This window comes from Puccinia triticina, chromosome 18A, assembly GCF_026914185.1.
Source record: "Puccinia triticina chromosome 18A, complete sequence".
In the NCBI taxonomy this organism is placed as follows: Eukaryota; Fungi; Basidiomycota; class Pucciniomycetes; order Pucciniales; family Pucciniaceae; genus Puccinia; species Puccinia triticina.
Window position 1 is genome coordinate 965799 of NC_070575.1, and position 26791 is coordinate 992589.

The 26791-nt window shown below is 46.2% G+C and overlaps 4 protein-coding genes across 4 annotated transcripts; 1 reads left to right on the forward strand and 3 right to left on the reverse strand.

Moving 5' to 3' along the window:
- Positions 1–1759: 1759 nt before the first annotated feature.
- On the forward strand, positions 1760–4299 carry PtA15_18A119 (uncharacterized protein; the record flags this gene model as incomplete). The annotated part of the gene is made up of 10 exons (XM_053164627.1): positions 1760–1937; positions 2012–2202; positions 2284–2370; positions 2466–2597; positions 2731–2842; positions 2919–3168; positions 3281–3495; positions 3585–3791; positions 3884–3957; positions 4024–4299. 10 exons carry the CDS (start codon positions 1760–1762, stop codon positions 4297–4299), a joined length of 1722 nt encoding a protein of 573 aa, XP_053028618.1.
- A 15774-nt stretch (positions 4300–20073) lies between these two features.
- Positions 20074–21131, reverse strand: PtA15_18A120 (uncharacterized protein; the record flags this gene model as incomplete). The annotated part of the gene is made up of 7 exons (XM_053164629.1): positions 20074–20118; positions 20185–20317; positions 20391–20426; positions 20503–20551; positions 20616–20658; positions 20757–20892; positions 21034–21131. The coding sequence occupies 7 exons, from the start codon at positions 21129–21131 to the stop codon at positions 20074–20076; spliced, it is 540 nt and encodes a 179-aa protein (XP_053028619.1).
- A 3119-nt stretch (positions 21132–24250) lies between these two features.
- On the reverse strand, positions 24251–25821 carry PtA15_18A121 (uncharacterized protein; the record flags this gene model as incomplete). The annotated part of the gene is made up of 2 exons (XM_053164630.1): positions 24251–24310; positions 24406–25821. The coding sequence occupies 2 exons, from the start codon at positions 25819–25821 to the stop codon at positions 24251–24253; spliced, it is 1476 nt and encodes a 491-aa protein (XP_053028620.1).
- A 419-nt stretch (positions 25822–26240) lies between these two features.
- Positions 26241–26724, reverse strand: PtA15_18A122 (uncharacterized protein; the record flags this gene model as incomplete). The annotated part of the gene is made up of 3 exons (XM_053164631.1): positions 26241–26419; positions 26484–26555; positions 26631–26724. The coding sequence occupies 3 exons, from the start codon at positions 26722–26724 to the stop codon at positions 26241–26243; spliced, it is 345 nt and encodes a 114-aa protein (XP_053028621.1).
- Between the last annotated feature and the right edge of the window lie 67 nt (positions 26725–26791).

The following is a 26791-nucleotide window of genomic DNA, read 5'->3' on the forward strand; positions in this document are numbered from 1 at the left end:
GGGGGTGCGGAGCACCCCAATGCGAAGCATCTCCCATTCCCAATGGGAGGCTTATGAGTTATCGGCTTTTTTCCGTGTGAGAGCTTGTGGCTTTTGGCCAACTTTTTGAATCAAATTTATATGACACAGCCCGCACTCATTGTGAGCCAGCGAGCTGAAGTACACGGGATAGCTGAGCATCTCAGCTTCAATGTAGTGTCACTTTTGTGATATTACACTTGAAGGAGAGTGTTGCCCTTGCTCAGCAGTCAGGGTGGATGGATGATGGAGTTCTGTATTTAAATTGAGTCCAAATGGATCTTCTCGGAATTTGCATACACACTTCTGGCCAAACACAAAAAAATCACAAACTTCAAAGGGGGATGGAAGGAGTTTGTAAAGGGGGGAAAAGTGGTGATTGACACCAAAAGAAAGAGAAAAATCAGGCCTTTAATCTGGCACCACAGGCAATAGGAATACACAAGGAGAAGACCCCTGAAAGGGGAGCGTGAAAAAACTCCCACCAAAACACTGAAAGCTCTCAAGCCAAATTCTTGGCTTTACCTGCAAGTCACTCCTTCAGAGGTTGCGCTTCGCGCAAGGGCGCTTTGCGCCAGCCCAGGCTGTACCAGGGCCATCTGAAGCGAGGGACTTGTGATAAGTCAGGCCTAATCAGATGATTGATCATGAACACCGGGCAAAAAACAGCGAGCTTAACAAAGCCTCTCCGAGGAGGCGCGGAGCGTCTCCAAAGGAGAGGCTTACCTCTGAAGTCACACCGTTGGCCCTACAGACTCGAGAATTTCTGGCAAAAAACACATATTTTATTTTCAAAATGTTTTTAAAAATGTAGTTTTTATTTAAAAAAAAATCTGAGTAGACAGACTTGTAGCCTGCAATCTCAGCTTCCATTTTACAGTTTTTTACCTAGCTGACACACATAATTACTAGCCCACTCCACCTACTGTGAAGTGGTTCTGGAGAGGTGATCCAGCGGTTTTTGAGCTCAAAATTTGAAATTCCCTGAGCCCGCGCGGGCTCGAAGGGGGGGGATTGGGTACAGAAATCCACCATGTAACAACATTTACAGGACGTTTCTTTCAAGGGGGGATGGATACGGGGGAGTTTGAAGTGGGGGGAAATAAGCTAAGAAGCTTGCCATTCCAATGGTGCAAAGGGCGCGCGCAATGAATCAAGAGGAAACAGGGAGATATTGGGGAAAATGGGGGAGCGTAGGGTCCTCCCCGCCATTTGTCTCGATCCTGTAGGGCGAGACATGCGACTTTAGAGGCAAGTCCCTCCTTTGCTACGCTCCCCCGAGGAGGGTGGGCGAGACATGCGACTTTAGAGGCAAGTCCCTCCTTCGCTACGCTCCCCCGAGGAGGGTACGCTTGTGTTAAGTTCGAAAAAACAGCGGGATTGTGTGCCAAGTATATCAGAATCCAGGTAGCTGATTATTACACCCTCACAGAAAAAAATGCCCTCGGCCAGGATTGAACTGGCGATCTCCGGATGACTCGCCCACACGGCGATCATGTTGTCACTTCGGCATGGAAATATGAGACCGGCGCTCTAACCAGCTGAGCCACGAAGGCCATGCAGAGGCCGACAAAATGTGGGTATCAGTCCGCTGCGGCTGGAAGCAGCTCATTTTGGATATGCATAGCCCTGTCACAGGTGTGTCCCCTGCGATCGCTGAGCTGTCACGCCCCTGGGCTTTCAAGTTTTCAGGCGCCAACTGTTATGATCAGCAGCCAACACCACCACCAAGCATCGAAGGATGTTCAAGTTTAGAGTAGCGGCCACCTCATCATCCCGACACCTCAGCCATCTCCCCGAGCAGCCGATCAAGTTCACGAACCACGCCCGATCCTCATCAGTACCACTGCCACCTCGGAAAACAACTGAAGCACAGAAACCGTTCTATGTCTCAACTCCAATATTCTACGTCAACTCTGGTCAGCACAATCTCCTAGCTATCTTCTCACGTATGGGTGAATAACCAAACTAATTGAACCTGAAACCATCACAGTTCCTCATATTGGCCATCTCCACTCAATGGTCATTGCCGATGTCCTAGCGCGCTATAAACAATTAAGAACAGACACACCATCCTTCATGCTCACCGGTACTGATGAACACGGCTCCAAAGTCCAGCGCGCTGCCGAAAATAATGGGCAGTACCCTCAAGAACTCTGCGAAGCCGTCTCGGATCGATTTCGAGTGTGTAAGATATCCTGTTCACATGGTTTTCAAGGCCGCCATGTGATCGAACAATTGATTATCTCCCCCTCGGCCGAACAGCAATTGGCTCGAGCCGCAAACGTCAAATACGACGACTTTATCCGGACAACTGAGCCTCGCCACCATCGAGCGGCACAACACCTTTGGGTAAATCTGCCCTTCTCTTTAATTTCAAGTTCAAAAAGGATAAATCGTATCAGAAAAAATTGATCTCCAAAATTGACCGCTGCCCTATTTTGCAGAACATCTTGTCAGAAAATGGTCATATTTATAAAGGTAAATACGAAGGTTGGTACTCCGTGTCAGATGAAACATATTACTCTTCTACTCAAGTCGAAAAAAAACTGGATCCGGTAACTGGAGTTGAAAGAATGGTATGTAAATTTTGCTTCATTCGCTTCCTTCAAGATATTTGAAATCACATTGATGTGTAATTGTCAGTCTTTCTTCGCGTCCTCCCCCCCCCCCCCCCCCTTTCTCGCTTGATGTGGTGTCCGAAAAAATCAGACTTCCATCGAAACCAATAAGCCGGTGGAATGGATCGAAGAAGAAAATTACATGTTCAGATTGAGCGGATTTCAGCAAGCACTAATCGATTGGTTGGACAATAACCCAAATGGTAAAGTCTGGCCAACTTTCCCGAAGCCCTTTTTCTGCCAAGGACACGAACACTGATTTCCTATCGATCAAATAAGCCCTTATATCCTCTCAACGCTCTGATATCATGCACCAACTGAAGTCCCACGATCTTGCCGACTTGTCTATCTCCAGACCCACTTCTAGACTATCTTGGGGAATCCCTGTTCCTGGAGATCCCCAACAAATAATGTATGTTTGGCTGGACGCGTTGTCAAATTATCTAACAGCTACTGGATACCCTTGGTCCGGAAAGGAAAATGTTATGTGGCCGGCCAACGTCCACGTTATAGGCAAGGATATTATCAAGTACGTGAACCCCCCACGCCCACACCCTCGGTCTCCCAAATAGTCTTGGTCGCCGCGGTGACTGATTTGAATCAAAGATTACTCACTCATCTCTGTTTATCCTTTACATTAGATTTCATGCGATTTACTGGCCAGCCATTTTGATGGCTGCTGGGATTCCCTTGCCAAAACACATCATCGCCCATGGCCATTGGAAAATTGACCAAGAGAAGATGTCTAAGTCTGTTGGAAACGTGGTTGATCCGTTTAAAGCTATGGACGAGTGGGGTGTTGATGGCGTTCGGTATTATCTCATGCGGGCGCCTGGCTCATTATGGGGTGACTCAGGTTTGTTCTTTCCTCTGTCTTGATCTTTGCTCCTGCTGTTTTCCCTACAGACACGAAGCCTGAAATTGGGATGATTTGCTTTGTTTCAGATTGGGCTCCCAATCGATTAGATGAGCATTATCGGAAGGATCTTTTAGGGCAATTGGGGAATCTTCTCGCGCGGATCTCGGCACCGAAATTGTGGAATAGACTTCCTCCCGGAAGACGGTCGGGCGCCAGTATTCTCTTCCCACCTGGATCCGCAACGCAGCTTGAAGGAGCTGATTCACTTCAAAGACTTCTTCGTCAACTACCCAGTATGTCATTGAAACAAGTGTCGTTCGTATTTGATTCCTAACTTCGGGGCTAACTACTGTCAAATACGCAATGATGTTTCGGTGGTCACTAGGTGAATTGGACGCTCATATGCAATCGTTTGAAATCCCAAAAGCATTGAAATCAATTTTCGATGTTCTAGCAGGCGTAAGTTGATCGATCTGAGAAATAGTATAGGATATAGGATGATGATTGACGAGGATGTGGATCCAGGCAAATCGATTGATACAAGACACAGCGCCATGGCACGATTCGACGACGCCAGACGATGCATACCAAGCCATCCATCTATCTGCCGAATCGCTGCGGATCTCCGGCATTCTTCTCCAGCCGTTCATTCCCACCAAGGCCGGGCAACTGTTGGACTCGTTGGGCGTCGCTCAAGATCGCCGGGGGTGGCCTCACTTGGCCCTCGGACTTGGTACTGGTTCCGTCGTCCGTGAGGGCGGCGGCGGTTTGCTATTTCCTCAGCTCCGGCCATCTAAGTAGCCCCTCCCCTCTCTTCACTGTTTCTTCTTTGTACTTTGTTTTTCATCGCTTGGAAAAACTTGGTTAGTTGGAAACAAGCAATCAATCTGTCACGAAAATGCGCGTACAGAAATACTTGTTGTCTAGAATGTCTAAAGATCCATTGCTCCTCCCCGCCCGCCTGATCAATCCACTATACACCACGCGTTGCGGTCGATTGGGTGCCGACGTAATGAATTGCGTCGGCCCGACCCCCCCGACCCCACCCAAAAATTTGGGTGGCCGACCTAATGTTTCATAGCGGGATGTATCGGGGTTTTTCGCCGGCGGATCTTCCGACCGCGGGCCTACAGCATGCCGGCTGTCGGCTGATCTTCCGACGGCGGGCCCACGTAAGGGCAGCTGTCGGCCCATCTTCCGACGGCGGGCCCTGTAAATGTTCAATGAAGTGAAAAGAATTGTGTGTTGTGGGATTTGAACCCACAACCTTCTACATTCATGAGAGCTGCTCTAATACCACTGACACTGCCCGCAAACGGGTGACGAAATCCGGATTTCGTCGCGCTGACGAAATCCAAATTTTGCCCCGAGTTCGAGCCCCGGCGCTGTTGTCACCTGCCCTGGATTTTGTCACCTCCGGCAGGTCACCCAGGGATTTCGTCAGCTGAGCTCTCAGCTCAACGCTCACACACCCTCTCAATGGCCGGTCAAACCGGTCATTGAGAGGAATACACATCCCCTCGATGACCGGTCAAACCGGCCATCAGGAGGGGAACACACCCTCTCAATGGCCGGTCAAACTGGTCATCAAGAGGAATACACATCCCCTCGATGACCGGTCAAACCAGCCATCAAGAGGAGTACACACCCTCTCGATGGCCGGTCAAACCGGTCATTGAGAGGTTTGACCGGCCATCGAGAGGAATACACATCCCCTCAATGACCAGTCAAACCGGCCATCAAGAGGGGAACACACCCCCTCCATGGCCGGTCAAACCGGTCATTGAGAGGAATACACATCCCCTTGATGACCGGCCATAACGGTTCAATTGGCCATCAAGAGGATTCCTCTCAATGACGAATTTTTGATTGGCCATTGAGAGGATTCCTCTTGATGTCCGGCCATGGAGGGGGTGTGTTCCCCTCTTGATGGCCGGTTTGACCGGTCATCGAGGGGATGTGTATTCCTCTCAATGACCGGTTTGACCGGCCATCGAGAGGGTGTGTTCCCCTCTTGATGGCCGGTTTGACTGGTCATCAAGGGGATGTGTATTCCTCTCGATGACCGGTTTGACCGGCCATGGAGGGGGTGTGTTCCCCTCTTGATGGCCGGTTTGACCGGTCATCGAGGGGATGTGTATTCCTCTCAATGACCGGTTTGACCAGCCATCAAGAGGGTGTGTTCCCCTCTTGATGGCCGGTTTGACTGGTCACCGAGGGGATGTGTATTCCTCTCGATGACCGGTTTGACCGGCCATGGAGGGGGTGTGTGAGCGTTGAGCTGAGAGCTCAGCTGACAAAATCCCTGGGTGACCTGTTGGAGGTGACGAAATCCAGGGCAGGTGACAACAGCGCCGGGGCTCGAACTCGGGGCAAAATTTGGATTTCGTCAGCGCGACAAAATCCGGATTTTGTCACCCGTTGTGGAACTACTCAAAGGGGAGAATAGAGCTTGGAAGGTAAATGGATAGCAACACTAGTACTAATGTAAGCTATGCAAGGGTGCTGATGAGGCTGCCTTCCTGACTAATGCTGAGGGGATGAGAGTAACACTAAGAAAAAGAAAGAAAAGGTGTGGCTGATTTCTACTTGATCTTAGGAGCTAGTACTATGAGCTTTAACTACTGACTACTGAGGGTAAGAGAGTTGGAGGAGGGATGAGAGTGGGGGATGCAATGGCAAGGTTCAATAGCAATGGGTTCAGGAGCAACTGCACTGATATTTAATGGGTGATAAGTAATTTCTAACTTATAATTTCTGTATATAGAATTCTGCCTATAGTTCTCTCATGAGGTACAAGTGAAGGGGGAAAGACAGTTCTTATAGTAAGGAGGGATGAGCACAGACAATGAAAAGTTCTGGCTATGGGAATGAAGGTTGTACAAATGAGGAAAAGTGATGTGAACATAGTAACAGTATGTAATGATGAGCAATGCTGAAAAGGGAATGCTGGTTATGGAAATAAAAGAATGTACTAATGGGGAAAAGTGATGAGAACATAGTAACTACTTGTAATGATGAGCACTACTGAAAGAGGTAAGCACAGATCTAATGATGTAATGTGCACAATAGGCATAGTACATAATGAGAAATGTATGTAAAGGGTTTAGTATGTGAGAATAAATCTGTAAAAAGAATGTAATGAAATGATTCAAGTAAATTACTAATGAAATGAGTAATGTAACTAATGAAGACTGTAGGGTTTCTGTAAGTCTTATAGCCTCTATAACTATTGAACCATTGAAGATAAGAGTATACTATGTATGAGTGACTATATGTAAAATTTGATGTATAATCTGAATATGCAATAATAATGAGGTATTTGTGAAGGGTTATGGAGAAATGGGCAATGTAATGATGAATATATTGTAAAAGAAAGCAATAATATACTACTTATGGTTTGGAATGGAGCACCACATCCTCCCCCAACTTATTGTCTGTCCCCAGGCAATGCACCAAAGAGAAGAGTGATCCAGAAAGAGTTGAAGAATGTTGAGTCCAAGAGTCCAAAGTCCAAAGTCCAGTGTTCTTCCTCCAAAAGGTGAAATCCAAAGTCCTGAGTAGCAGTCCAAATCCAGAGTCCAGTGTCCAAAGCCAATTAGAATCCAAGTATAATCCAAGTCCAGTATATCTGAGTCCAAGGTATCCAAGTCCAATTCAAAGTCCAATAGTCCTATGTATCCAGAGTATCCATAGTCCAGTATCCAATCCAAAGAGTCCAGTATCCAAAAGAAGGTCCAATTATCAATGAGGGTTGAATGTTTAAGAAGATTTAACTCTGCTGAAGGCAATATCCTTGAGACAGACACATATTAGACTAAATTTCACTCTGAAGAATAATTTTCCCGCCTAACTGAGGCTAAGGAAGAATGCAATGATTGATGATGATTGATTGATGGGGTTGATAATTGTAATTTCTGAAGGTTGTGAATGATTTGGAATTGAATGCCTGAATTTCTGAGTATCTGAGTATATAATGTAAAGTTCAGTGAAGAGAATTTGAAGTCCAGAGATGTTGATAAGCTGTCCAAAGAATATTCTTGCTCAAGTTGGGTGGTTTCTGAGCTGCAATGTGTTGGAAGAAATTGATTATAATAATGAATGAATGAGTGATTGGATTGTTGATTGAATAATTCCTAGAGTACAGGGTGAAGATGATGAAGAAATTCCAGTATTGTGGTGGTTGGATGTCCAGTAATTGCTATTAGATAATAAGGAATGATTATTGATGGATGATTGATTGATGATCCATAATTGATATTAGATGGTAAGGAATAATGATGGATTGGATTGATTGATGGATGGATAAAATGAGTGATTATCCAAGGATGAATTCCTTTTCCATGATGATGGTTCTTCTCTACTTCTCTCCTCCGTGTCGTGTGTGTGTCCCCCCATTATTCTTGAGTACTTAACTCCTTTTAATTTCCCCATGTCCACTACGAAAAAGCGTTAAATTTTGTACAGAGGAGGAATGGAACATGTGTCCATGCGCGCGTGCTGTCGAAAGAGGGGTCCTGATGTCTGAGCGGGGGCTCCAAGCGGGAGGCGCGCGTGCGGAATGACGAAAAGAAAAATAGAAAATGGTCGACCTGTATCTCCGGAACGGCTCGATGAAAATTCTTGAAACCGAGTTCATTCGAAAGAGGCGATTCTGCAGATTAAAATGGTATATACTGGTTATTTTTAAGGGTTGAGTATCGATTGTTTAGGGCCGGTTAAAGATCCAAGCAAGACCCGCGGGCGCGCGTAGTAGTAAAGCCGTGCAGATTAAGAGACCATCTTCCTTTGCATATAACTCCAAAACCCGTCGATGAAATTTTCTAATTACGAGCTCATTTGAAATACTGGAAGGAGGAGATGAAACTAGAATAGATTTATATTGAGATTCCTTTCGGCCGATAGGTCGCCGTAAACGTTTAATGAATGGCACCCACGGGGCCGCGTAAATCCTAGGGAAACTTTGAGGGGTTATAACTTCTAAACGGCTCGATAGAATCGTCCAGAACCAAGTTCAAATGAAAGGCAAGATCGCATTCATGAAGACTGTAATGATCAATATTAAATTTGAAGCCGGCCGACCGATTATTCGAGCGATTAAAGCTTTATTATGATTTTCCGCGGTTTCCATTGTATAGGAGTTGAAGGGAGATGAATACATGATGAAATACTCTTAAGGTAACGCCAAGGAGCTGTCCAATTAGACTCCTGAAGCTGGCCAATCGATTGAAAAAAGTTATAGGCGAAAAGAATGACGTGAAAGCATTCCAAGAATTTAATTAAACTGGGTCGAACACCAGAGTCAACATTAAGAAAATGAAAGAGAATCCGCGCCACACAATTCTGAGCGGTGAAGGCGTCCATAGTGACGTCATAAAATGAAGAAAAATGAATATCTATAAGGCCCCAGGTCGTTGGCCAACGGAAAAGTTCCGTTATCGCATTCAATATCCGTAATGTTTGCCTCCAGCGCCACTTCCACGCCCTCATCGCCGAAAGAAAACCTCAATAACTCCTTAGATTATTCTTCAAACACGTCCATAACTTCATCTCAACTCGACAAAGCAGCCGTTATTAGCCCCTCTTACGATATCCCGTTTTCCATTCGTCGAGCGCACTCGGCCGTAGACAACGTCCACGCATATAACTCCGGCATGCGGGACAGTTTCAAACCCGAAGAAATCTACGCCTTGCGCCACTTTATCCAGCAAGGACTCCTTGCCTTTGCTCGTGAGGACCTCGACGACCCGGTTGCCGCACGAAACGCACGTCTGAGGTTGTATAGCCGATTTCACGACGCCTTTGCACATGTATGTCGAGTGGATTCTGTATGTAGATGAATAAGAATTTGAAAAGAAAGAAGATTGATTATAATACTGATATTTTTCCCTGTTTCTTTTTTGATTTTTAGATGGATACTCATTCCATAATAGATGCCATGATAGAGGAAACTGAGGAAAAGAATGCCCTGGAGTTGTTAAGGGTGAGGGACCAAGTGGAAGAGGAGGAAGATGGTTGGAGGGTAGAAGCAGAAATGGAGAGGATAAGAGCTGAGGGTAAGTTCTATTTTTATTCCTTATTGAGGATTTTTACTAATGTTATGCTTTAATTTTTCTTTTGATGTCTTTTGATTTTTAGATAAGGAGAAGGAAAAAGAGAAGGAGAAAAGTGAAATGGAAGAGGGTGATGTAGTGATAAAAGAAGAAGAGGTGAGCTTTTGATTTTTATATTTAGTTATTTTTATTTGAGAGTGTTTTTGAGACTGATTTATATTGATTTATTTCTGATTTGTTTATAGATTTGATTTTATTTTGTTGTTATGTTATTGTGTAAGAAGATGAGAAAGAGAAAAGAGAAAAGAGATGAATTGATTATTCCTTATTTGTTTTTTCCTGGAGTGGTATTCCTTGACATGAGTTGCAGCAAACCTTCTGGCTAATTCTGTGCCATCCAATTCTTCCAAGATGTAAGATCCTCCTGGGTTTTGAGCTTTGATTCTGTAAGGGCCATTCCATTTATTTTCAAAGAGCTTGCCAAACTGAGAGTCCAAAGATTTATTATACACTACTACTAATTGACCTTTCTTTAGTGGCTGCCTTGATGTTTTCTTCTTGTTCCAATAGTCCACAGAGTTCTTCCTGGAATCCATAAGCTGCTGGTGTGCTTGCTGCAAGATGGTATCCCTGTTTTCAAGCTGCTGAGTCCTAGCCAATAGAAGATCCTGAGTTGATTCTACCTTTGACCAATCCACTCCAAAGAAGGTTTCCAATTCTAGGTCAATGGGTAAGATGGGGGGCTGTCCAAGAACTAGTTCATAAGGTGAGTATCCAGTTGATCTTTTGGTGGAAATTCTGTCTGCAAATAAAACCAAAGGTAAATAATTCCTCCATTTCTTGCCTTCCTTTCCACAGAGCTTGACCAAGGTATCCTTAATTGCCTGATGTCCTCTTTCTACCATACCATTTGCTTCAGGATAATAAGGGGTGGTGACTTTGATTTTGATTCCAGATTCCAGAAGGGATTTTTGAAATTGTTGTCCAAATTCAGAGCCTCCATCCACTGTGACTGACCAAGGGGCTCCATATCTGTAGATCCAGTTGTCCAAGAACCACTGAGAGATTTTCTTTGCTTGAATCTTTTCTAGTCCAACTGCTTCTACCCATCCAGAAAGGTCATCTCTTGCAATTACCAGGTATTTCCATTTGCCAGCTTTGATGTGAACTGTATCCAAACTGTCTCTTCCAAAGATGGTTGCTGCTCCTGTAGGTTTCTTGGGTTCCATTGGCAATTTTGAACTCCTCTTCTGGCAAGCTTCACAAGACTGGACCCACTTGGTAACACCTCTCTTGAGACCTGGCCACCAAAATCTGAGTTTAATTCTTCTGTAGGTTTCAGCAATACCTCTGTGGCCTAAGGATTCATGAAGGGAATTGAGGATGGAATTCTGAGCTGAAGGAGAGGTGACTACTATCTGAGAGAATGGTTTGTTGATCCTGTGCAAGACTCCATTGGAAAGGAAAAAGTTGGCTGATTTGTGCAAAATTTGCTTGAATTCCAGGCTGCTGCATCCTGGAGGTTTGTTCATGGTTGAAAGGTATTCCTGGAGGTGCTTCCAAATTCCTTGCTGCAAGTTACTTACCCCCTCCCCCAACTTAGCTGATGTCCCCAGAAGCAGGCCAAAAGAAGAATGTTTAGTTCCAAATCCAGGGTGAGGTTTGATCCAGGTTTCATCTTCATCAAAGCTAGGACAGTCATCTTCATCAGAATCAGGGGGTCTTCTTGAAAGTCCATCAGGTAAGGTGAAAGTTTTTCCAGGAGTGTGAACAAGGTCATAGGAGAATAACTGAATAAATCCAATCCATCTGTTCATAGGGGCATTGGGAAGTGAAGGGTTGTTGATCATTCCAATAAGGCACTGGGCATCCACTCTGAGTTGAAAATGTTGGCCCCACAGTTTGGTTTGAAGTTTCTTGAGGATCTTGGCAACACCACAGAGTTCTAATTTGGATTGTGAGTACTTTGATTCCCTGGGTGAAAAGACTACTGACTCATATAACACAGGCCTATCCAATCCATCAGAATCCTGTTGAGTAAGAACAGCACCTGCAGCAATAACACTGGAGTCCACTGAGAGTTTGATTAAGCCAGCATCAGGTCCATAGTCCAATTTCTTCAGGGTGATATCAGTTCCAACAATCCTTTTAAGGTCCTCAAAGGCATCCTGGCAATCTTCAGTCCAATCCCAAGAGGAGTCCTTCCTGGTGAGTCTTCTGAGTGGAGCAGTAATGGTTGAGTAATTTTTAATGAACATTCTAACATATACACAGATACCTAGGAATCCTCTGACATCTGAAGGAGTGGTGGGAGTTGGCCAGGTTTCAATTTTGTTGAGCTTCTTGATGGATATCCTTCTGCCTTCCTTACAAACCACATGGCCTACCAGATCCAGAGCAGGTACACAGCAAGCAAATTTCTTCCCAGAGATGGTGAGTCCAGCTTCTTCAATCCTGAAAAGAATCCTTTCCAGAGTAATGGCATATTCATAGATAAATCTTCTGATCTGGGGGTTGTCCTTTAGAGTTTCTTCATTGTAGTCAGAGGTTGGTCCTTTTATACCTCCATCATCCACAAAGATTCCCATATGTTGAGGTAATTCATCCTGTAGTATCCACATCATTTGGGCCTGGTAAACTGCAACTGAATTGGTGGCTCCTTGGGGTAATCTGGTAAGTTGAAATCTTCCAAGGGGTGTTTCAAAGGTGGTCAAAGGTCTGGATTCTGGAGCTAATTCTCTTTCATCATATCCTCCCATAATATCACCTAGTCCATAGCAAGCCCTTCCAGTGAATGATTCAATGAGTTCCTCTGTCTTTGGTGGTAGTCCAGCGTCCTTAATGGTGACTTTGTTGAGTTTCTGAAGGTCATGTACAATTCTGAGCTTACCATCCTGCTTCTTTACACAAAATATAGGGCTGGAATAACTGGAAAAGGATTGTTCATAGAGGCCAGTGCTGAGTCTTTCCCTTACCAATTCTATAACCTGGTCTTTGATGGGTGCAGGGATTGGAATTGGTTTCTGTTGCCAAGGTTCATGGGGAATGACTGGAATAATATAAGGCTGTCCATAGGTGTGTTTAAGAAGGCCTCTTTCTGTTTCTACAAAAGCCAAAGCACCTTGTCTAATCACAATTACCCATACCAGTAGGAGATATTCTTGAGGAGAAAGCCATCCAGGAGGTCCAAAATTGATGAGGTCCAGCCTTTCTTGAGTAATCTTGGAGGTAGGAGTGAATGGTGGAGGAAAAGGGCTTAAAGGAGTGAGGTAAGGATCTCTTGAGAGTGGTGGCCTTGACAATGGGGGGTTGAGAGATAATGGCATTGGTTGGTTTACTGGTTTTATTTTTTTTAGAGTTGATTTATATTTTGCTGAATGAGTGACTACAGTTTGTTGCTTTTGGTTGTTTTCCAGGGTTGCAGTTGTAAGAGAGGGGAACTGAAAACCTGGTCTCAATCTAAAAAATTTAACAGTCCAGAATTGGAAGGTATGCTGGTTTCCCACTTCTGATTACTGGGGAGTATGATTGGAACCAAAAAAGTCTGACCAGCTGAATCCATGATTGAAAGTGCTTCTCCTCTGGCTCCATTGTAGTTGATGTTAGCTGAGACATCCATTAAGAAAGGCTTTCCAATAATCATCTGAACTGGTCCTTTGGCTACCCAGAAATGAACTGTCCTGACTACTTTCCCAATGGTTACCTCCACATCTTCAGCAATTCCAGGTATATCAGTAAGGTGGCCTCCAATTCCTTTGAGCTTCATAGATTTAGCAGTGAGTACCAATCCAAGTTTATGTGCAAGAGTTTTAGGAATAATGTTGACCATAGAACCAGTATCCAAGAGTGCTTGATGTTTCTCTCCTCCAATAGTGATGGTGATGTATCCAAGGGGGCAGGAGTAGTGAGTAGTGGGTTGCTCCTGTGCTGGTTCTTCTCCATCCTCCATGTCTGTGAAGTTTGCTGATTTGACACCATCCAATGGGACCCTTCTGTTGGTTATCTTCTTCCTAATACAGTCAGGAACTCCTGGTGATATAGCAAAGATTTCTCCAAAAGCCAACTCCATCTTTCCTGCAGTCAACATCCTACTAGCCACTTCCTCTTCAATTCCTGGGTACTCCTTGGCCAAAGTCTTCTCCAAATAGGTTTTCTTAATTGGTTTGTCCTTAGGTGCAGTAGTTGAATCCTTGTCCTTATCCTGGAATCTGACTTGAGGGGAGCCTTTTGAAGTAGGGGATTTGGAAGCACTAGGAGTAGGGGGCTGTGTCATGTGAAGTAAGTCCTCTGTATCCATGTCCATTAGGTCCTGTTTCTCCTTCCTGATCCTTTTGTCTGCCTTGACTGATTCCTCTTCATCCTGATCCTTAGAGTTGTTTCTAGTCCTCTTTCCAAGGTCTGCTTCATAACTATGGGCTTGATAATAGACTGGGTCCTCCTCTAGTTGGCCAAAAGAAGATGTGAGCTTAGTTTTAGAGTACTCTTCCACTGGGGTTCTGATTGGTCTGCTTGGAATCCAGGGAATAACTGATTTGTCTGGAAGTCTGTAATCTCTTCCATCCTTGATAACAGCACCACTAGACATGTCCTGGGCAAGTTGAGAGCAGCTGTTGGTTCCATGGGTTTCCTGATGACAATAATAGCATTTGAATGGCCAGGTCCTAGCAGGTTTGTCCATGTGGGGAGGTAGTCCTTTGCCAGCAGTGAGAGATGCAAGTTGTTTGGTAAGGAGTTCCACTTGTTTGTCCAGAGAAGTAGAAGCAGTAGGAGCAGTTCCCTGAGTAGCAGGTGTGGGTTTGGAGATCCTAGGTGAGTTGTCCAAAGTGAATTTCTCTTCTGCCCTCCATTCAGTCCTTCTGTTGACCACTGATCTTGAGTAAACTTCCTGGTGAATATAGGTAAGAAGAGTTTCAGTGTCTGGCAAGATATCACCTCCATCCTTTGAGGCTAGCATTTGATTGTCCCTCATCAAGCTCCTAGTCACTCTTTGATCCAGATCCTTGTGAAGAGTTTCCAAAAGTAGGTGTCTGAATTCCTCCAGGCTAGTACTGTACCCCATCCTTACCAAGTAGTGAGTGATGGTTTCAAACTTGTTTCTGAATGTGTTGAAGGTTTCCAAGGTGCTGATTCCTCCATCCTGGGCAGATTTGTAGACTAGTTTCCTGAGATCCTCCCTGGTATATCTGACCAATGGCTGAGAAGTTCCAAACCTGGTGAGTAGCTGTTTCTTCAGGGTTTCCCAATCCAAGTTTTCATGGCCTGACATGTCTTCCACTTCATCCTTAAGGTCCAACCCTTTGATAAAAGCAATGATTTGTCCAGCCAGTTCTTTAGAGTTAGCACCATCATCTCTTCCAGCACTTTCATACCTTCTAATAAACTTCTCCACAGGCATGTTGGTTCCATCAAAGAAGAGCTCTTTGTCCATGGGTTTGATCTTAACTCCTCTGCTGACTGGATCCTGGTACCTTGGCATGGCTGGTTCTCTGTTCAAGAAGTGGGTGTTGGACCTGGTAGAGTGAGTTGAGTGATCCCTTTGGCACTGGAATCTGGAAAAGCGGGGTGGTGGAACATTTAAATCCTCTGAATCATCTGATGGCTGATTGGTATCCCTGTATCCTGTGAATCTAGGAGCACTGGAAGTCTGAGGTCTAGGAGGAGGTCTGCAAGAACTGGAGTTGGCCTGTGGAATAGAAGAACCCTGTGGATCTGGAGCATTGGAAGGAGCCTGAGGACCTGGACCAGTAGAAGAAGATTGGTGACCTGGACCATTGGGAGGAACCTGAGTCTGACCAGTGTTGGAAGTGGTGGAGTCCTGAACTGTAGCATTACTGGAAGGATCCACTGGAGGGTAAAGACTGGGGGCAACATTGGCGTTGGGAGATCCTTGGGCAGACATGATTGAAACAGGTAAGTTGAATCTGAATCTGAAGATTGATAATGAAGGTGCTGATAGTGTTACTGTTGGTTGAAGTTGATTCTAAAAGCAGGGAGTTGATTTGTAAAGAGAGGAGTATGAGGAGTGTAGGTGAAGTAGTATGTAGCTGATGGTAAAAGTGTTACTAGAGCTGAAGATATCTGAAGTATAGAAAGGCCACTGTTGGGACACCACTTGTGGAACTACTCAAAGGGGAGAATAGAGCTTGGAAGGTAAATGGATAGCAACACTAGTACTAATGTAAGCTATGCAAGGGTGCTGATGAGGCTGCCTTCCTGACTAATGCTGAGGGGATGAGAGTAACACTAAGAAAAAGAAAGAAAAGGTGTGGCTGATTTCTACTTGATCTTAGGAGCTAGTACTATGAGCTTTAACTACTGACTACTGAGGGTAAGAGAGTTGGAGGAGGGATGAGAGTGGGGGATGCAATGGCAAGGTTCAATAGCAATGGGTTCAGGAGCAACTGCACTGATATTTAATGGGTGATAAGTAATTTCTAACTTATAATTTCTGTATATAGAATTCTGCCTATAGTTCTCTCATGAGGTACAAGTGAAGGGGGAAAGACAGTTCTTATAGTAAGGAGGGATGAGCACAGACAATGAAAAGTTCTGGCTATGGGAATGAAGGTTGTACAAATGAGGAAAAGTGATGTGAACATAGTAACAGTATGTAATGATGAGCAATGCTGAAAAGGGAATGCTGGTTATGGAAATAAAAGAATGTACTAATGGGGAAAATTGATGAGAACATAGTAACTACTTGTAATGATGAGCACTACTGAAAGAGGTAAGCACAGATCTAATGATGTAATATGTACAATAGGCATAGTACATAATGAGAAATGTATGTAAAGGGTTTAGTATGTGAGAATAAATCTGTAAAAAGAATGTAATGAAATGATTCAAGTAAATTACTAATGAAATGAGTAATGTAACTAATGAAGACTGTAGGGTTTCTGTAAGTCTTATAGCCTCTATAACTATTGAACCATTGAAGATAAGAGTATACTATGTATGAGTGACTATATGTAAAATTTGATGTATAATCTGAATATGCAATAATAATGAGGTATTTGTGAAGGGTTATGGAGAAATGGGCAATGTAATGATGAATATATTGTAAAAGAAAGCAATAAAATACTACTTATGGTTTGGAATGGAGCACCACACTGTTTGCGGGCAGTGTGAGCTAAACACACATTGGTCTTACAGGTAACTGTTGGATGATACAATGATAAGGCTCAGCCACACATATTGGGCATGAAGCACATATTCCATCAATTCCAACAAGGGCGGCTGTCGTCTCATCTTCCGACGGCGGGCCCACGAAAGGGCAGCTGTCGGCTCACCTTCTGACAGCGGCCGCACAAAACAGGTGGGTGTTGGCTGGTCATTGAGCTTGCCCATCAAAAAGTTTGCTCATCGGGACCCAAACGTCAGCCACGACCCTCGGCCAGGCCATAACACCACCACTAACCGCTACGGCACGTCGCATTGTACCAACCTCCCCTGTTTGTTGTATATAGACAGCAACGCATGTATTCCTGTAAAGTTTGGAGGCTTTTCTTCTTGACATGTTCGTTTGTTTTACTTTTTTTTCTTTGTAAAATTTTGAACTGTGTAGCCTCTTTCTTACAGCGAAAGAGACACATCCAGGTGACTTGATAAAAAAAATAAAAAAATAAGAAGCCCGACCGATTGTTTAGCTAACCCGGACGGCAAGCCGATCATGACTGAGGCTCGACACAGGTCCAACCAGCTGGCGGCGTTGGCTTGCTCAATGAGACAAGCCTTTGTCCTGTTGGACTTGGATTTGACAGGTGATCAAGCTGACAGAGCCAATCAGGCATGTCCAACCTGATGACACCGTGCTCGCCAGGGCTGGATGGGGTTGGCTGGGCAATCCATGACCCCTGATCGACCCATGTGACATGCCGACACAATGTGTCGGCGGTGTTGGCTTGACATGTGGGTCGGATGGGTCAGACCCACGTAGTTCTGACCCATTGCCGGTGTCGAAGCGTCTCCGTTGTGAAAAGCAGGGAGGAGAGGTCATGCCAGACCTGTTCCTGACCCAAGCTTAACAAAGCCTCTCCGAGGAGGCGCGGAGCGTCTCCAAAGGAGAGGCTTACCTCTAAAGTCACACCGTTGGCCCTACAGACTCGAGAATTTCTGGCAAAAAACACATATTTTATTTTCAAAATGTTTTTAAAAATGTAGTTTTTATTTAAAAAAAAATCTGAGTAGACAGACTTGTAGCCTGCAATCTCAGCTTCCATTTTACAGTTTTTTACCTAGCTGACACACATAATTACTAGCCCACTCCACCTACTGTGAAGTGGTTCTGGAGAGGTGATCCAGCGGTTTTTGAGCTCAAAATTTGAAATTCCCTGAGCCCGCGCGGGCTTGAAGGGGGGGATTGGGTACAGAAATCCACCATGTAACAACATTTACAGGACGTTTCTTTCAAGGGGGGATGGATACGGGGGAGTTTGAAGTGGGGGGAAATAAGCTAAGAAGCTTGCCATTCCAATGGTGCAAAGGGTGCGGGATGAATCAAGAGGAAACAGGGAGATATTGGGGAAAATGGGGGAGCGTAGGGTCCTCCCTGCCATTTGTCTCGATCCTGTAGGGCGAGACATGCGACTTTAGAGGCAAGTCCCTCCTTCGGAGGTCGCTACGCTCCCCCGAGGAGGGTACGCTTGTGTTAAGTTCGTTCCTGACCCCGCAGCCGGGCCCACGCACTGATTCAAAATTTATCGAGCGGTGGTGTACTCCAATTGTGGAGTTTGCCCACCCCACGTCTCAACAATACTATCCAATATACCATAAATGATCATGAAATTGAGATCCAAAACTACAATCAACTCTGTCTTTCAAGTATGTTTACAAAGACTAGAAGAGTTTTTAACCCTTCTCTAGATGAGATCATGAAGTTGAATTGTTTCCCGCATGCATTGACAGGCAAATCAATTTTGAAACAGCTGAGAACAATAAGGATTGCACTGAGACTGAGAGAGGCAAAAGATGACACTGATAAAAGCAGGGTTCATACAGGAGCTACTGCTTGGTATTATATGGATGAAATACAGAAAGTGGCAAATGTTTTTGTGAAAGAAGTTGGAAAACATGTGAACTGATGTGATGACATTGGCTGGGAAGAAAGCAGGTAGTAGGTTGAGTTTGGAGAGGTTGATTGACTGCTCACTCCAATTTCTCATCACCAATTGGCCTATCCTCAAATTTTAATCCTTTTGGTTCTCTCCCTATCTTAAAAGAGGTAATTTGTAATGTATTTTATCTCAGGATTTATAATATATATATATATATATATGTTAGACAAAACCTCTCAATAGTATGAATATAGATAGGTGAATATCAGAATGTACATCTAGTTCAGCTAAGTACACAAAACAGTCGTCCAAAGATGTGAATGATTTTGTGGGGAAGATTTCTAGATGTCTGTGTAAAAAACAACACTTGGAAGCTCTGGAAAGAAAAAGAAAAAACTAGATTAGGATACGAAATCAAGATGAATTCATAATGATGTATATGCACTAAGGGAAAAATGGTACTAAAAGGTTCAATTAATATGCTATGAGCTTCCAAGAAAGAGAAAAAAAAAAGGGAGTAAAAGATATTGCTCTCCTTCTGAATCTGGTTCAGATAGCAGTCCCGTGAAAAATTTGAACAATGCTACTATGTTGAGATGGGGGGCGCATTTGAGCTGAGATGTAACAATAGTTGAGGCCATCAAAATTATGACCCTGTGGATTGGTTTGACACATGAGTTCTGGTTGAGCTTGGCTAAAATGGATAGGGGCCGGTGGTTTGGGAAATGGGGGTGTTGGTTTCTTTTGGCTTTTGCGGAAAGGGGTAGAAGAGAGGGTTTTGAAAGCTTCTGAAAAATCAAACTTGGTCATTTGAGCCATATTATCTTTTCCATTTCCTGTGCAAGTCAATCTGGTGCTTGCGGTACCAAGCATTTGTGTCCAATTTTGTTTGGTCTCCGGACCAGGTAGTTGGACTTTGAGTGGCTGGGTGGGACCATTCATTGCTCCAGGATGTTGAAAAGGAAAGTTAGAGTTGTGACTTGTGCGAGGTGCCATGGTTGTCATTTGCCCATTGAAAATTGAACTGTGGTAAACGGCCTCTTGTTGATTTCTGTGGTTCAAGGTGTAAAGGAATGTGACGGCATATGTTGGAGTCGCTAGCAATCTAAGAGCGGTAAAGATACCCGTGGCTTTGGGAAGCTGCGGGACGAACTCGGTGCCATGCATAGCCAGCACGAGAATCAGAAGTGAAAACATTAGGATGGCAGTGAGTGAAAATGATGTCAAAATGGTGGTTAAAAGCCGGCTGAGTAGTGGGGTTTGCGGTTGTTGGAATGATTGAGGAGAGATCCTGGTGCTGGTAAGCTGGCAGTATGAAGTTGAGGTGTTGGTACAGCTCTTCGGAGATGAGCCAAAAGTGTCACGGCAATGCTCAAGTCCAATAGCAGAGAGCAGCTAAGAGAAATGAAAAAAAAAAAGAAAAAAAAAACAGTTCAGCAACCACAATTGCAAATTCTTGGATACTGTAGTCAAACGCACATGAGCCACATGAAAGTCATCTTGGGACAGAGTGCCTACATCGTCAATATGAAGTAAATCAGCTCAATTTTATTGATTTTTCAAGATCACTTTGCACTCACGGCACCATCAGACCAATCCGTAGGTGTTAATCCAAGAATTGCTCTGAAGAAGGCACTTAAAAAGATGACTGCCATGAGCAACCCATACCAAACTATCAAGAGCTTTTTCCTGCTTGCTACGGAATAAGCCGAGCTAAATATGAAATTGGTCAGTCGGTATTAAGCTGGATTTGAATCAACAGATATTCAAAAATCTTTTGACGCACTAGGCAAAATAGGCGCTGCAAATGAGTTGGCAGACTCTGAAGTCCCCAAGCAAATAATGAAAATCAGATTTGCACCTAGTATTGCTCTAGGGGACCCGGATTTGTAACTTACCCACATATCAAAGCCACTGCGTCATCTTGCCAAGGAATGTCACCGAAACCTGGGCGCGCAATTTTTTTAGCCGCCTTTCAAGAAAAGTATTGTAGAATCTCAAGGCAAATTACCCCCGGGTGGTGTTGCATTTTTCACCAATCGCACATAGGTCAACTAAGCGTTTATTATTTATTGAGTGGAATAAGTAGTCATCAGTTAGTGAGTTTGATGAAGGTCCCCAGTTGTTAGGCGCTCCAGTGATGCTCACTTACATCCATTGCTAAAAGGAGACCGAGGATGGATGTGGCAACAACGACAATCACAGATAATCGGATTCGCGTAGCGTCCTGTGGAAATTGTTGGAAATACTCAATCGCCAGCGCACAACAAATGCCTGTCACCAGTGCCCTGTTGATCCGGTCACATTGGTCCAATTGCAATAATCGTCACGGAACCGTGGTTGGGCCATGATTTCAAGTTAAAAACCTGAAAAAGGTAAGTATCCTCGTGGTGGTGCTTAAGAATTAGTTTGTCGAGGATGGAACTCACGAAATGGGTGTGCCGACCGCGTAGGCTGCTCCCCACGCGCCACCAACATCCGATGGAGTAACCCCACGGATCCTGCAGCTTTCGGGAGGAATGACCATGATGCAATTCGTCGGGATTAAGGATTAAGATCCCCCAAGTCCACGACTGGTTTCAGAGCCTTGATCAGTTTCAGAGCCGAAAGGGGATGGATTTTTGTCTGCGTTGATTTTGTTCTCAAATTATGAAGGACGAGCAGGTAAGCGGGCCAGACATGAGTGGTTTCAGAAGTCGATTGCTATGGCGGGGCAAGAAATAAACAAGGTTTTGAAATAGATGCGGTGGGGTTTAAAGACTGTTTCTTCCGTTTTTTTCTGTGCCTCTCGTCCTTTTTTATGCCTATTGACCGTGTTGCACTTTGTGTCTGATATTACCAGTTGACCAAAGGAGCTTTTGTCCGAAGGGCGCTGCGAAGGGGAAAAAAGGTAAATTTGAGTAAGATCACAGTGTTCTCGAGAGGTAGAAGCGGAGCTCTCTACGTAATGAGTTGTCAACTGCTGCTTGAAGATTCAAATATCAGAAAGCTTTAAGGACTTTCAGTTGAGATGAGAGGGGGACACTGGCTGTTTGATAATTTTCGAATGTCTCCAACCAATCAAGCAGGAATCCAATTTACTAACCTTCAAAAGGATTTTTGGGTGTTCAATGGTACCATAGAGTTGATTTAAGAGACAATGATCAGAAGCAGGCTACTGCTGAAGTGCTTTCACTCAGAAGTCGAACAAAGGTGGGGCTTTGAGGCAGTCCATTGATCGCTGTTGCATCAGTGGGGCTGGACAAACCGTGATGTCTTCCTCAATCGAAGTTTATGGGTTGAAGTTCTGCTGAGAGTCTCGATCCTGGCCAAAATTTCTGTATTTGATAGCATACACCACCTGTAAACTTGCATAAACATCTGGGGATTGGAGGGGAGTGTTCAATCAGCTAGCGGTATGCAATGGAAAAAAGGCGAGCAGGAGCAGCTCAAACATGTCAGAGCTTGAGTGAATCGTAGTATGTTGTATAATGTTACAACCGATGGTGGTGGGTATTATGACAGATGAAGCTCAAGGGGAGCAAAATCTTTGTCAAGTCATGTTTCACAACCTGAACTTCCCTCAGGGCTACATACTTACCCGGCTCCAACATTAGCAATGATTCATTCAAAAATGTGGTCAAGGTATACAGGATGGATGGGTGGGGCCCGGGACAAGAGATTACGTAGGCGATGTGGACAATGACTTGAGTCCTGATCACTGAGGCCCCAATGCACTGCAAAATCTGTGGCGGCCATCTATGCTGACCAGACAATCCTCAGTTTCAAGTAAGAGTGTTGCTCATCAGATAGGAATAGCAGTAGGCGGCTTTCTCTTCTCATCACGGGAAGGTCAAAAAGTGGGAAACTTAGCTATGAGTCGGCTCGGAGACACGCTCGGTAACAGCATTCCGAGGATTGTGGACTGCTTGTCTAACAGAGCCAGCTCCTGGGTGATAGCCACCGCAGTATGAATCTTGAGCCTAGAGTACACAATCTTTCTCCTCAATTAATATTCTAGTTAGTCACGTATCGCGCAGGCCAGATCACGGAAGTTCATTGTGATTTGTGCTCCTTGGTGCCTACCCTTCTTGCGCTGTTAACTCCGGGAAAATTCATTATTCATCCGCTGCGTTGCTGCCTGTTCCAGCGGCAAGCAATCATCAGATGTGTATGTGCATTTTGATTTGGGCGAATCTCGCAAGTCTTCTTGCTCTCCCCCCCTCATGGTTTCTCTGGATCAAGGATGATAGCCAGCTGGGTTTGTTATCAGAAGGACCGAGGAAAAATGCTTCGGGGTTAGGCCCGATTAAAGCTGTACAAAATGCTTTGTGACAATTTCCTTTAACCACAAAGACAGTCACGGCGGCCTCGAAGGCCTGGCAACAGTCGGAAGGATCGGAGGATCTTACCACTCAGTCCCTCGGTAAATGCAGGAGAGATGCCGTCCTGCACTCCGGTCGGCAACATGTGACCAGTGATTTACAACCACTTTGCACGGGGAGAGGGGGGGATTAGTTAAGTTGGCGGAGCATGCGCTACAATCATGTGATGCACGAATTATCGTGATGTGAAACAGCAAGAATTCGGAAGCTGCTTGAGGTTTGGCAAGCTGACATCAGAGCGAAGCTGCTGGCCTTACTTCCAAGCGTGATAGGTGAACGCGTTGACAGACCTTATTTTCCGACCAATCCATCGATCAGCATTGACTGAAGCAGGATTCTGTGGGCTTGGCAAACCTTCAATGCCAGACAGACACCTGATCCCACAAGTACTGGTGTTCAAAACATAACTGCTTATGTTCAACGTACACTTTATGGGCGTCTCAGAAGTAGGTTAATTTGTATGCCCAGTTGTTCCCCCCTACTTGACTGCTTTACCCTTCTAAACGTGATTTCGAACACCAGAACAGTGACGGGCAATTGGGGGCTTCAAACGCCCGGCGGGGTGTTTTGTTCCAGGGCCATGACAGACTCAGGGTCTGACCGGAAATCGGGGGCTTCTAACGCCCGGCAGTGTGTGTTGTTTAAGTGGCCAGAAGTTGTGTGTGATCCAATCTGGACCAAGCCTGCCAGTCTACAGATGGCCCTCGAGTCCCAATCTTAACGCAAGTCCCTGTGAGCAGCCTTAAGGATGGACTCGGAGGAGCTTTGTCGAGTTATGCGTGTGTTTAGATATTTTGGGGCACTTTGGCCATTGGTGGCCTGTATGGCCGCCATTGGTGGCCTGTATGGCCAGTCCGGGCCAGTCCACGGCGAGACTGCGAACACTTGCGGGCCCCGAGGGAGGTCTACACGTGTAGCATATCGTCTCACTGAGTCGAGACCGAAGAAGACTGTTATGCAGTACGGACACGAAACATGAGACGATATGTTTTTGGCTGTTGTCGGACCCGCAGATCGGATCTCTGGTAAGGTCGTCAATCTGGTAGGGCATCTTCAGGATGTTGGAAAGGCAAGGCTTTTGCAGGACGACACTTGAGCTCCATTAAAGCACGTTGTATAGATGTCGCTTGTTGGTTAATCAAACGCGCATCACCGGTGCATCCCTGCCCGGATGCAAGCTGCAAATCCACAATCTGAAAAATCTGATTATATCAAGTTGTAGAAAATATGTTATTTCTCTCCTGTTAGAACAAACACGAGATCCACGATAACTGTTCTTCCTTTATTTGGCCATGGATTGCTGGTGGATGAGCGCTGCCTGTTTGTCTTCTTTAGCTTTAATCTGTTCAAGACAAGGGTGTTTTTTTATTTTATTAAAAAGATGAGAACCGCTGTCTATGAGCTGGCGATTGGAGCAGCAAGCAAAAGAAGACTGACGCGTTCGAGCAAGCTCAAAGCCCTGTGTTGGACCGAGCCAGAGCCAGGTTGGGAGAGCGAAGAGGGAGGAGCAGCAGCAGCGTTGAGGCTGTCTATGGGGGTAGATGAGGAGGGGAGGCGGCGAGAGTGGGCGTGGGCTTTGGGGCGTTTAGGGGAATGGGAGTTTTGAGTGAGGTCGAGTCGATGGCGTTTGAGGTCGGAGCGGGGATGAGGGGATGTTGAGGCTGAGGCGGGGCGGGTGAAGGGATGGGTGGGGTGGGTCTGGGTGGCCTGGTCGAGCTTGGGGAGGACTCCTAGGGGGACGGAGATCCGTTGGAGGGCGGAGGGAGTGTGAGTAGCTCGAGGGTTGTGATCGGCGGTGGTGGAGCGGGCGAGCCAATAGGCGCGCAGCCTTCGGGCGACCTCCGCCCTGCGATCGACCGACTTGCTGCTCCACAAGGCCACCAGATTCATCACGTCTTTGGCCTTGATCCTGCTCGGGCTCTTCCGGGGCCGGCTCTCCGCCGCCGAGGGCGACTCGAGGAACTCGTTGGTCTTGCCTGGCGACTGCAGCGAGTAGCTCGGCATCGGCCGGTTCTCCCGCGCCTTGATCTCCAGCCCCAGCCCGTACGTGTACCGTAGCCGCTTCTGCTCCATGCCCCCCGATGGGTCTAGCGAGCGCACACGCGAGATGATGAAGCCCATGCCTACCTGCTCTTTGGCTTCTCCCAGCTGGTCCGGGTGGGTACTCCGACTACTACTACGCTCCAGGGGCTGCTCGTCGAGATCCGGGGTGGCGCTCGGCTTCCTCTTCCGGGTCTGTCTGTCTTCCCGCTCGTTATCAGGCTGGTCATCGGGGTCGTTTTGCCAGAGCCATAGAAGCTGAGCGAGTTCTCGCTCGCCGAAGTGTTTCCCCGATCCGCGCTCGACGATCGGCTTGATGACCGGCCAGGAGACCAAGCTTTCGAGCCTGAACGTCTTGACCATGTCTTCTTCCTCTTGCTCAGGGGTCGTCGCTCTCCGGGAGCGGCGTGGGTCTGGCTCGGGCGTTTTCATCCGTTCGTCGGGTCGGGAGGGAGACCGTGGGGCGGTTGTTGGAGGGGGACCGGCCGGCTGGGTGGGATTGACGACGGTCATTGCAGCATTCGCGCCCTGTGTTGCGAGATGGAGGAGCAGGGCCTTCTCGAGCGCGTTGTGGAGGGCCAACAAGGTTGCGAAGCTGCTGGGCATCTGGCCATGATGGGTGGAGAGCAGTTCGTCGGGGGCTGTGTCGAGGGCCGCGTTCCCGTCAAGTGTGTTCTGTCGAGCGTTGGCCGATGGGCTTTGGCGCGAGCTGGGCGAATGGCAGCCGGCGTAGAGCAGACTCTGGATATGCGACTGTGCGGAGGGTGTGTGCTGGATGTCGAGTTCGGAGGACAGGTCTGATGCAGCAGACATGGTGTATCTGCGGGGTCCTTGGCTTGTCTGAGGCTGGCGGTTGGCTGGATGGCGTCGTCGTGCGGTCGGCTGGGCAGGCTGCGTGAGTGGTTCTCGTCGGCCGTGCGCTCCTGGATGTGGGGTGGTTGAGGTGCAGGCGGGGGGGGCAGTGGCGGGCTGACTCCGCGCCGGCGGGGGGAAGCCCACCGAAGGAGCCCCTTGCCGCCGATTCTCCCAAAACAACTTGTCATCGACCACCAGATCACCCGGTGTGTGTGTCACGGGAGCCTTGGAGGGACATGGTTTGCAAACAAGAGAAGTGAGAGAATGATGTGCGATTGAAGAATAAGGGGGTACATTAAGGATTGCAAGAAAATGTGCAGGACAATCACGAAAAAGAATCTGGCGGAACAGAGCAGGGAGACGGGATCCGGGTAAATTTAAGATTGTCCAGGTCGAGCAGCTTGGGCAAGTCCATCAAGCTGGGCCGATAATCCAGCGACCTGCGCTGGCAACCCCGCCAACAGAGCAAGCTCCGCCGACATCCCAGCAACCTGCGCCGACACCCCAGCAACCTGCGCCGAGATCCCAGCAACCTGCGCCGACGATGCCTGTTTGTCTTCAGAAAGACAGAGAATGATCAGTAGCTACATAAATGCATACATCAGAGAAAACATACTAACCAAGTCGGCCCAACCACAGATTGGCAACCATCAACACCGCAATGATGAAAAGGATAACAAACATGAATATACCTGCAAGTGAAAAGAAAAGTCAGTTGAAGGCAGGAACATATATGTACATAGTATGTTAATTGCTCGTATACACACCTGCACTACTTTGTGGCTGCTGCAACAAGATTATTGGTGGTTGGATTGGTTGCTCCTTGGACTTGTTTGGGGTGAAAGCAATGATGGGTGGCATGCTTTTATAAGCGGAATGGGGAATGGGAACCCACCAATCACAAGTTTGGTAACCTGAGTAACTATGT